This window comes from Lutra lutra, chromosome 16 (assembly GCF_902655055.1).
Source record: "Lutra lutra chromosome 16, mLutLut1.2, whole genome shotgun sequence".
In the NCBI taxonomy this organism is placed as follows: Eukaryota; Metazoa; Chordata; class Mammalia; order Carnivora; family Mustelidae; genus Lutra; species Lutra lutra.
Genome location: NC_062293.1, coordinates 14,278,520 through 14,290,743, shown reverse-complemented (window position 1 = coordinate 14,290,743; position 12,224 = coordinate 14,278,520). Strand labels below are relative to the sequence as shown.

Sequence of the window (12,224 nt, the reverse complement as noted above, 5' to 3'; positions counted from 1 at the left end):
TACAAACTTTAATTCTGGTTTTCTCTAGAAATTTTAAAAGAAAATTTCAAGTGAAATGAATTAAGTATGATTTTAAAATGCATCAAGAGCTTATTAATTCTTTTAATCAAACCCCTGAAAATTAAGTAATATCATATTAAATTAGCACATATAGCTAGTTTTTGCTGGATGGCAGAACTTGAATTTTAAAATCTAATGAAAGTTCTCAATTTGTAATTTCAAATATTTTACATATAAAATTTTATTGGCTTAGAGTTCTTTACTAAAAATTGTATAATTTTTACTCATTTATATATTTTTGAATTTTCTTTACTCAGTAATTTAAAGCTATTATGAAATATGGTATTATACAGGGTAAAGATTCTAAACGCATGGGAGGGGTTCTTCCCAATCCTCCCTCACAAAACTTAATCCTAAATAAAGCCACCAAAAAAATTTGACAACTTATTGGCAAAGAGACTTGCAAATATGGGAACCAAATGTCTGCTTTGGAGTCTGAGACACAGAGCATCTATGATCGAATGTGGCAGAGATTTCTTTCCTACACACTCTGGAAATTCCAAGCAGGCTGAATGACTTCTCTACTTTCCAAGGAATGACTGTCTGAATAAAATTTCCTATAAAATGTTAGAAAAGAAAAAGCAGTGTTTACAAAATAATCTCTACTTTTCTAGAAACCTAGTACTATATGCACACCTTCAATATTCTTTACACATACCTCATAGACACACTTACACATATTTCACACAAATATGTGGGAGGGTAGATAAAAGGAAAGGGACTAAAGCTAAAAAAGGCACAAAATCCTCTTTAAAAAAAAAAAAAGTATTGCCAAAAGGCTCTGAACCAAAGCATTCATAAAACAGTACTGAGTAGATTTCTTAATAGAGAACTCACTAAGCCAGACAATTCTGAAAATGTTATCCAAAAAGTCTACATACAACATACAAGATTTAAAGTTAATTTACTTACGGAAAAAATCCTTTTTCACCAAGTTTTTTGCACAGAGTACTGTAAAGGAAACAAAAAAATACATGGAAAGAATTAAAATGGTTAAGACTGCACTGTGAAAAGGTTCATTTTAAAACACTAAAAACACCAGTGAACAACAATTAAACTCTAACTACAGCAAAGTATGAAATATGATCACAAATTTTTATTAAAGACTAGCAAAAGACAGCTGAACCAGGGTTGCAACTTCAGCAATGATCACCAGTAACAGCTGAGGGCCAGAAAGTTTATAAATCTGATATTCTAATAAAGATCGACTTCCAATCAATCTTCCATCAAGATTTATCTCAGAGGAGCTTGGTGAAAGGGGAAAACAGTTCTAAGAAGGAAATATGTAAATTCAGGTTGACATATTTTTAAAATGAAATGATTTTGTACTGATCATAATTTTGTATGTACCATAAATAAGATAGAGCTTTCTTGATATAAATGAGATTTTTTTAAAATAACATTCTGTGATTTACTCTTCATCTAACTCCACAGAAATTTTACAGGAGATAAATTACCTTCTCCTAAATCATCAGCTAGTGACAAGACAGATTATTATATCTACCAAAAATTGAAAGTTAATATACTGAGCTAGATATCCCAAATTCACATTCTCTGTATTACCTTGTATTAAATTATTTTTATGGAGATGGATAAACAACCTTGTCAATATTTTAAAAGCACTGAATTGCACACTCTAAAGGGGTGAATTTTATTGTATGTGATTATGTGTTAATTAAAAATTCCTGCTTATGTTGAATCAAACTTAACTTCTTTAATTCAAACTTATTACAAGTGAAGGGAAAATATCAATTTCCACATGTTTCTAATTTATAAAATATCTGTAAATATAATGTTTGGTTAATTTCTACCCCCTTCTACTCAGTTTAAATGGTCTGTTCAATTAATTACAACTATTTAAAGTTCATTTAACATAACAAACCGGCAATAAGTCAAAATATAATCACTTTAAAAGTTCAAATAAAAATCATTTTGAAGACAGATCTGAGTGGCAAATGAAAAAAGTTATTAAGTAAGCACAAGATACTGCTTTACTAGTTACAGTTTCTTGGACCCTGTCTTAGAAACAGTTTTATTTTTTAAAAATGTAAAAATTCAATCATGAAAACTAAGGGCCATAACTAAGAGTACCAAATCACAAACTGGATTTAAAAGAACTTCTCCCTGAGCCTTTGTTATCATCACATAAACTGAATAGAATACTCAGGATCAATACATATACAACACATCCATGAATCCAAATTATAATCTTCAGGACTGATGTGGTAATAGTTTTTTTAACCAAGATCCTATGATTCCAGAAATGAAATTATTTCACATCCTACTTTAGAGAAACAGAAAATACATGTGAATTCTCCAACTTCTTATCACTAACCCTACAAACATGTTTTGATACTCATTCTTTTTGTCTTGCTTCCACTTACAATGTCCACCCTCCTGTCTAACACCGTCCTTCCTCCTCCTGTGCTCTGGATCTCATATTCAACCCACCACTTTCTCAGGGACCTGGTCTCTCATCTCCTCTACTGACAAATCCTTGTCAGCATTTAAACATCCCTCCAGACATCATCCTCTCTCTTCTCCTTCATAATGAAACTACTTAAAGAACTGTCTATATTTTGTGACTCCATTTTTCTTTTGGATCCAGAACTTTTATTATCACAGTATTATTTAAATGTTAACTACCAATATATATTAATATATATTTCATATTATTTTTAAAGTATTGCTTTTTATTTTATTTCCATTTATACCTGCATTAATTATTTTTTTAAATGGAAGTATAATAACATACAGCGTTATCTTTGTTTCAGGTGAATATAATGATTCAGTGGTCATCAGGATCGCTCTTAATCCCCTTTATCTATTTCCTTTCCCCACCTACCTCCCCTCAGGCAACCACCAGTTTGTTAAGAATCTGATTGGGTTGTTTTTTTTCTGTTTGTTCATTTATTTATTTCTTAAATTCTACATGAGTGAAATCATGGTATCTTTCTCTGGCTTATTTCATTTAGCATTAAACCTTCCAGGTCCATCCATGTTGTTGCAGATGGCAAGAGCTCATTCTTTTTTATGGCTGAGTAATATTCCATCATGCATCTTTATCTGTTCATCTATCAATGAACACTTGGGTTGCTTCCATATCTTAGCTATTGTAAATAATGCTGTAATAAACATAGGTGTGCATATGTCTTTTCAAATTAGTATTTCCATTTTCTTTGGGTAAATACCCAGTTGTGGAATTACCAGATCATATGGTAATTCTCTTTTTAATTTTTTTGAGAAACCTCCATACTATTTTCTATAGTGGCTGCATTCTACCAACAAAGCATGAGGATTCCTTTTACTCCACATCCTCACCAACACTTGTTATTTCTTGTCCTTTTGATTCCAGCCATTCTGACAGGTATGAGGTGATATCTCATTATGGTTTTCATTTACATTTCCCTGATGGTTAGGGATATTGAGCATCCTTTCATGTATCTATTGGCCATCTGCATGTTTTCTTTGGAAAAATGTCTATTCAGGTCCTCTACCCATTTAACAGAATTATTTGTGGTTTTTTGCATGTTGAGTTGTATAAGTTCTTTATATATTTTACATATTAACCCTTATCAAATCTGTCATTTGCAAATATTTTCTCCCATTCAGTAGGATGCCTTTTTGTTTTGCTGATGGTTTCTGTGGCTGGGCAAAAGCTTTTTATTTTGGTATACTCCCAAAAATTTAACTTTGCTTTTCTTTCCCTTGCCTGAGAAGACATACCTAGAAAAAATGTTTTTCACGGTCAGTGTCAAAATTACTGTCTATGTTTTCTTCCAGGAGTTTTATGGTTTCTGGTCTCACATTTAGGGTCTGTAATCCACTCTATTTTTGAATGTGGTTTTAGAAAGAGGCCCAGTTTCATTCTTTTGCATGTGGCTGCCCAGTTTTCCTAGCACCATTTGTTAAAGAGACTGTCACAAATTAGTTGACCATTATCAGTGTGAGTTTATTTCCGGGCTCTCTATTCTGCTCCTTTTATCTATGTGTCTATCTTGTGGCAGGACCATACTGTTTTGATTATTACAGCTTTGTAGTATATTTATCTTGAAATCTGGGACTGTAATACCCCCTCCATTTTTAGTCTTCTTTCTCAAGATTGCTTTGACTATTCAGGGTCTTTTGCGGTTCCGCAAAAATTTTAGTATCATTTGTTCTAGTTCTATGAAAAATGTTGGTATTTTAATAGAGATTGCAAAAAACCTTTGGATTGCTTTGGGTAGTATGCATATATATTCTTTTAATATCGGTTCTTACAATCCATGGACATGGAATATCTTTCCATTTTTTTGTGTCATCTTCAATTTCTTCCACCAGTGTTTTTCAGTTTCTGGGAATACAGGTCTTTCACCTCCTTGGTTAAGTTTATTCATAGGTATTTTATTCTTCTTGGTACAATTATAAATGGGATTATTTTACTAATTTCTCTTTCTCCTACTTCATCATTACTGTATAGAAATGCAATGGATTTCTGTATATTGGTTTTTATCCTGCAACTTTACTGAATTCATTTATCAGTTCTAGGAGTTTTTTGGTGGAATCCTTAGGATTTTCTGCATATAGTATCATGTCATCTGCAAATAGCCAAAGTTTTACTTTTTCCTTACCAATTTACCTTTTATTCCTTTTTCTTGTCTGATTGCTGCAGCAAGGAGCTAGGACCTTCAGTGCTAATACTGAATAAAAGTGGTAAGAGTAGACATCTTTGTCTTGTTCCTGATTTTAGAGGAAAAGTTCTTAATTTTTCCCCCCTCAGGACCAGAGGGACCTAACAGGTATACACAGAACATTTCATTTGAATACACATGCTTTCCAGTACACATGGAACATTCTACAGGACAGATCACAAGTTAGGTCACAAAACAGGGCTCAATAAATTCAAAAAGACTGAAATCATATGTATTTTTTCCTAACATAACAGCAATCACAAGAAAAAAGTCTGGAAAGAACACAAAAATATGGAGGCCAAATAATATGCTACTAAATAATGAATGGGTCAACCAAGAAATCAAAGAGGAAATTAAAAAATACATGGAGACAAATTAAAGTGAAAATACACAGTCCAAAACTTTGGGATGCAACAAAAGATGTTCTAAGAGAGAAGTTTATAGCAATACAGGCCGACCTCCAGAAATAAGAAAAATAAACATACAACCTAACCTTATATGTAAAGGAACTAGAAAAGGAAGAACAAAGTCCAAGTCTTCCAAAAGAAGGAAATAAAGAGCAGAAATCAATGAAATAGAAGCTAAAAAACAAACAACAACAACAACAACAAAAAAGAAAAAAAAAAAAAAAACAAGAGAAAAGCTCAAGGAAACTGGGAGCTAGTTCTTTGAAAAAAAATAAGCAAAATTTTATTGTATTTTGTCTGGATAAAACTTTAACCAGATTCATCAAGAAAAAGAGAAGATTCAAATAAATAAAATAAGAAATCCTGGAGTTAGATAACAACAAACACCAGAGAAACACAAAGGATTATAAGAGAATATTATGAAATCTGTTATGCCAACAAACCGGACAACCTAGAAGAAATGGATAAATTCCTGGAAACAAAGAAGCTTCCAACACCGAATCAGGAAGAAATAGAAAATCTGAACAGATAAAATTAACAACAATCAAAATAAATCAAATTTTGATGATAATCTAAAAGCTTCCAAAGAACAGAAATCCAGGACGAGACAGCTTCACGGGTGAATTCCATCTATTTATTTATACATACCAAACCCCAGTTGTCTTTTTTTTAAAAGATTTTTATTTATTTGACAGAGACACAGTGAGAGAGGGAACACAAGCAAGGGGAGTAGGAGAGGGAGAAGCAGGCTTCCTGCCGAGCAGGGAGCCCAACATGCGGCCGGATCCCAGGATTCTGGGATCATGACCTGAGCCAAAGGCAGACACTTAACAACAGAGCCACCCAGGCACCCCTCTATCAAACATTTTAAGAAAAGTTCTTCTCGAACTATTCCAAAAAACAAAAGGAAAGCTACCAAATTCATTCTGTAAGGCTGGTGTTATCCTGGTACTAAAACCAGACAAAGGGCGCCTGGGTGGCTCAGTGGGTTAGGCCCCTGCCTTCGGCTCAGGTCATGGTCTCAGGGTCCTGGGATCAAGTCCCGCATCGGGCTCTCTGCTCAGCGGGGAGCCTGCTTCTCTCTCTCTCTCTCTCTCTCTCTCTCTCTGCCTGCCTCTCTGTCTACTTGTGATCTCTCTCTGTCAAATAAATAAATAAAATCTTTAAAAAAATAAAATAAAACCAGACAAAAACACTATATAAAAAGAATACCATAGGCCACTATCTCTGAAGAACAGAGATGCAAAAATCCCCAACAACATATTAGGAAACCCAATCCAACATTGTATTTAAAAAAATCATTCACCACAATCAAGTGGGATTTATCCCAGGGATACATGGGGCAGGCAGTTCAATATTCACAAATCAATCAATAGGATTAATCACATTAACAAGAGAAAGGATCAAAACCATATGATCACCTCAACAGATGCAGAAAAAGCACCTGACAAAGTATAACATCCATACATAAGAACTCTGAACAAGTAAATTTAGAGAGACTCCACTTCTTCACTTCCCACTAATGCCTTAATTCACTGCAATTTCGCTTTCTTGCTCACTATTTCCCTTACATGGCTTTTCCATTACTAAATCCATCCAATGGACAACTTTCATTCATTATCACCCCTGACCCCTGAGAAGCAGTTGCCATCACTCCTGCTTCTGGAACCCCTCTTTTCTTTTGGTTTCTGTTCAACAACGCATTCACCTGGTTTTATACCAGGCATAAAATTCATTCTCAAACCTCTTTAATCTTTTTCCTATACTCCGCCCATGGAAATTGAGGTTTGTCAGGATTTTTGGCCTAGATCCTCTTCTTTTACTCTATAACCTGAGGAGCACAGAAGCCCATCTTTGGAATTATACATAAACTGTTATATGCATGTGTACTTTTCTGGGGAAAGAACCCACATTTTTCCTAGGAGAAAACTCATAGCCTAACAGACTGACAAAGCTCTTCTTCCCCTCTCAAAAAATAAATATGAAGAGCTACATTTCATACATTATACCTGGCCTTTAGCATTCTGGTGACACCTAAATTTAAAGACCCAATCTTAACTCTCTCCTAAACTTCACATCTACACAGGGCCCCAAAATAAAATCACCATCTCGTCCTCCCCAAAAACTGCTCTTCCAGTATATTTTCTTTCCATAAATAACCTTGCTTTTCACCTCACTGCTCCAGTCAAAAACCTCCACAGCCACTTTCACTACTCCTCCCCCTTCCCACCTCCTGGCAAATACCGATTCTAATCAAATCTGCCTCTCAAATATCCTTCATCTGTCCACTTCTATTAACAATGCCACCACCCTCGTCCAGCCCACCATCAACTAATCTAGGCCACCACAACCAGTCCCCCAATCAGTCCCCTGCCTCAAGCCTCAACACTCCAGTCAGTTCTCCACAATGGATCCAAAGTGATCTTTTTACAAATATGATTAAGTCTTCCCATATATTTCTTCCCCTCCTAATACCATTCCAGAATATCCTTAAAACATTCCTCAGAACTATCCTTCCACCTGAGTTCTAGATTGGCCTCTAAGTTCATCATTGTTTTTTGTTTTGTTTTGTTTAAGATTTTACTTATTTATGGGGCACCTGGGTGGCTCAGTGGGTTAAAGCCTCTGCCTTCGGCTCAGGTCATGATCCCAGGGTCCTGGGATGGAGTCCCGCATCAGGCTCTCTGCTCAGTGGGGAGCCTGCTTCCTCCTCTCTCTCTCTGCCTGCCTCTCTGCCTACTTGTGAGGTCTCTCAAATAAATAAATCTTAAAAAAAAAAAAAAAAAAAAAAAGATTTTACTTCTTTATTTGAGAGAGGGAGAAAAAGCACAAGCAGGGGGAGCAGCGGCAGAGGGAGAAGCAGGCTCCCTGCTAAGCAAGGAGCCCAATGCAGGAAGGACTCAATCCCAGGACCCTGGGATCCTGACATGAGCTGAAGGCAGACACTTAACCAAATAAGCCACTCAGGCATCCCCCTAAATCATTCACTCTTTCACCATTTTCTAAGGAACTACTTTGTGCCAAGTGCTACGACAGATTCTGCAGATACAAGGATAAATACTCTGTACTTAAATAGTATTTAAATAGTACTCTGTATTTAAATACTATTTAAATAATCATTAGTATTTAAACAGTACTTTGCCCTCAGAGCTTGCAGGTCAGGTATAATTCAAATATTATGCCATCAATGACCCTTTTTTGTTGTTTTCTCAAGAAACAATTTTAAATTTTGCAAAAATCTCCGTTAGTATCTTTGACTTGAGGCAACCAATCTGAAGTGATTGGAGACAACCATTTGCAGAAATGCAGATGCAATAAATATTAACATTTCAGTCAATAATTTCTTTTTATGGTTGGATTAGAGTAATCTACATGCAACACACCATGTAGCATATCAGAGAAAATCCCAGCTGTAGAAACAGAATGGTATTGCTGTTCTTACTGAGTTGTACTCATAATGAATGGCTGTCTATGCTTAATCTGAATAAAACTCCCAACTGTTCAGTATCTTCTTGCCAAAAATTCCCCTTCCTCCTCCAGATTGGAGCTGCATTCCAATTACACTGCTGATTGGAATGAGACTGCTTGAGAGAAAGAAAAAAACCACTCAGACATCCCGTCTTCTGTCACCCCATGAAAACAGATTTTATAATATTGTTCCTCCAACTCAAAAGTTGTATTGACTATTTTTGAAAACAGTAGATTCCTTTGGATTTTCTTTGAACTTACATTATCACGGTAAAATAAAACTGAAGTTCAGGATAACACTCCTATACATATTCCAACAAAAAGGCCTAGTGCTTTAAAAATGTCTACTAATATGCACTCTTCCTAACTGCTGGCACATGACGGCAATTTAGATCTTTCTGCTCTAAGAAACAACTACTACTTCAACTCCTACACATGGGATGAAAATGAAATTTAAGACCCACAAAAAACTCATACACAAAGTTTGGTAAGTACACATTTTAGTTACTGTCGCTTGAAACAGGAGCACTACACAATTCATAAACAAGAGCATTATTACAAAATGTTGCAATGAGCAGAAGCATCAACTACAACCCTCTGAGCATAATAATGAAACAGTTAAGGATGACAAGTAGAATGTTGAAATAGTATTACACATCCATTAAAATTACGCAAATATATTTATTGACAAGAAAACATTTCTTCAAATACTAAAAGTCCATTTACAAATAATACATTTAATAAAAATGTAATTTTGTAAGTAATATAAGAAGACTGGAGAAATTACTGAATATTTACTAGCGCACGTGTACGCCAACTACTCTGTGAAGTAAGTGGTATTAATACCTACATTTTAGAGATGTAGAAATGGTGATTCAGGCATAAAGACTGCCAGAGATTACAGTGTAAGTACTAGAGTTGAGATGCCAACTCAAACAGACTAATTACAGAGTCCAAACTTTGAACCATCATATATATAAAACAAACAGTCTCTCAGGTTAGCTCTTCCTATATAAAGGAACTTATGCTGGTTAAAGCAATTATTGGTCTGATAAAAGTTCACAAAATGGTCAGTAGAAACCTACGATGCAAAAGGGCCTTCTACAAAAAATGAGCAATTTCCCTCTTTCAGTAGCTGTAACAGTTTACAATCGTATTAGAACTGCTTTTAACTAAGTATCTTACCACAGTGCCATTTAATCAAGGAATTTGGGGCCATTTGTTTTATGCATATTACAAAACAAAGTGGGCCCCAAAATTTAACTTTATTTAATATCTGGCAGGCAGTTAATTAAATTAGCTTATTAGAGGACATACTTAAAGATACAGGATCTATCACAATGAGGTAAATATTCTTACTTAAAAGAAAAAAAAAAAAAAAAACCCAAGCTATCAGCATTTAAATATTTCACCAAAGGTAAAATGGGTTCTCCAGTTAATCAATTAAAAGTGACCTTTCTAGTTCACTCATACCAAACAACTTTTAAGTAACTACATTTTTCTTTTAACTTAAAATGTAAGATTTTGGTCAAAAAATTTTCCTCATAAAGTGTATTTTAACAGAATAAAATTGAAACAAGATTAGGGTATACAAATAAGCTTTTAAAAATATAAGTGCAGGGGCGCCTGGGTGGCTCAGTGGGTTAAAGCCTCTGCCTTCGGCTCAGGTCATGAGCCCAGGGTCCTGGGATCCAGCCCCGCATCAGGGCTCCCTGCGCAGCAAGGGAGCCTGCTTCCTCCTCTCTCTCTCTGCCTGCTTCTCTGCCTACTTGTGATCTCTGTCAAATAAATAAATAAAAATCTTTAAAAAATTTTAAAAAATAAAAGTGCAGGTTGTTAACTTCTTCAGTACAAAAACAATGATTTACTTTGACATAACAAATGCAGATACAATACTTGCTTTAGCCACAACTGTAAACATCTGCCTTATGGTAAGGTAATTTTATTTTACTTTTTAAGATTTTATCTATTTATTTGACAGAGAGAGAGAGACAGCATAAGCAGGAGGAGTGGCAGGCAGAGGGAGAGGGGAAAAGCAGGCTCCCCACCAAGCAGGGAGCACAATCCCAGAACCCTGGGATCATGACCTGAGCCCAAGGCAGCCACTTAACCAACTGAGCCACCCAGACACCCCTAGTGAGGTAATTTTAAAGTAAAAGCCCTCTTACAAACACACTAATCAAACTCTGGTGTACGTTTGTTTACATGTTAAAAAAAATGAAAGGCTCAGCTAAGGCCAAGCAGCACGTTCAGAAATGTAAAGCATGTAGTCTGGGCTCCCAGCACGTAACAGGCGCACGGCAGAAGGTAGCACTGTAAGAATCACTCTGAAAGCATTTCGGCCCTATATTTTAAATCATTATTTCCACAAAATTCTTTTCACCAATTTGGAGATGAAAATACATAAAAGTACTATCTCCTCTTATAAGGATGGGAAATTCACCATGACCTAAGGACCTCCTATGCTGTCTGTAGACTGAACACTTGCCGGGCTAGTGTCACTGGAGATGCAGCCACTGCCTCCTCTCTACTGAATACCTTCATTCAAACAGACACAGCGGAGGGTTGCTCAAAGTGATGGATAGGATTATGTCTAAATTTAACTACATGATAATTTACTTCTTCATCAGAACACCAAGAGAAGAAAACCTTATTATAAAATACAAGTATCTGGGCGCCTGGGTGGCTCAGTGGCTTAAGCCGCTGCCTTCGGCTCAGGTCATGATCTCAGGGTCCTGGGATCGAGTCCTGCATGGGGCTCTCTGCTCAGCGGGGAGCCTGCTTCCTCCTCTCTCTCTCTCTCTCTCTCTCTCTGCCTGCCTCTCCATCTACTTGTGATCTCTCTCTCTGTCAAATAAATAAATAAATAAATAAATCTTGAAAAAAAAAAAATAAAATAAAATATAAGTATATAAGTGCAATGAAGCCTGAATACTATTCTATATGTTGGGAAAAGTTGTATCACTTTCTGCCCACTCCCAAGTTTCTCTTATTTACTTTTTTCTAGACACACTCATAGAGACAGCATAGTATAGCGTTAAGCTACAAGCACTATATGAATTTGAATCTGGAGCTATTACTTACTAACTTGTGACCCCAAACAACTACTTAACGTGTCTTCGCTTCATATCTTACCTGTAAAAAGAAGGCTACTAGGAGCCACCCTGCAGTGGTGTTTTAAAGATTAAATAAATTGAAACACATAAAGCATTTGGTATAGCACCTAGTACACAGCAAGTACTCAATACATGTTAGCTATTATTGTCACTTCTACTCTAAACTTTCTAATAAAATTAAGCCACCAAGTTGCAAACATCTTAAAGAGCAAGAAAGGAGGGGCGCCTGGGTGGCTCAGGCGTTAAGTGCCTGCCTTTGGCTTTGGGTCACGATCCCGGGGTCTTGGGATAGCCCCACATTGGGCTTCCTGCCTCCCTCTCCCACTCTCCCTGCTTGTATTCCCTCTCTCACCATCTCTCTGTCAAAAAAAATCTTTAAAAAAAAGGGGGGGGGGGAGAGAGAACAAGAAAGGGTCTTCTGATAACCTGATCTGGAACCCTAGTTTGCATTGCTGTAACAAATCCCATACACTGGGTGGCATAAACATTTATTTTGCACAGTT

The 12,224-nt window shown here is 36.0% G+C and overlaps 1 protein-coding gene across 1 annotated transcript in view; it reads right to left on the bottom strand.

Moving 5' to 3' along the window:
* SMURF2 (SMAD specific E3 ubiquitin protein ligase 2) overlaps window positions 1-12,224 on the bottom strand; it is a 119,492-nt gene that overhangs the window by 56,820 nt on the left and 50,448 nt on the right. The window contains exon 2 of the mRNA XM_047707159.1: window positions 973-1,011. Within this exon, the coding sequence (XP_047563115.1) occupies window positions 973-1,011 (39 nt within the window). The remainder of the gene's footprint in view (window positions 1-972; window positions 1,012-12,224) is intronic.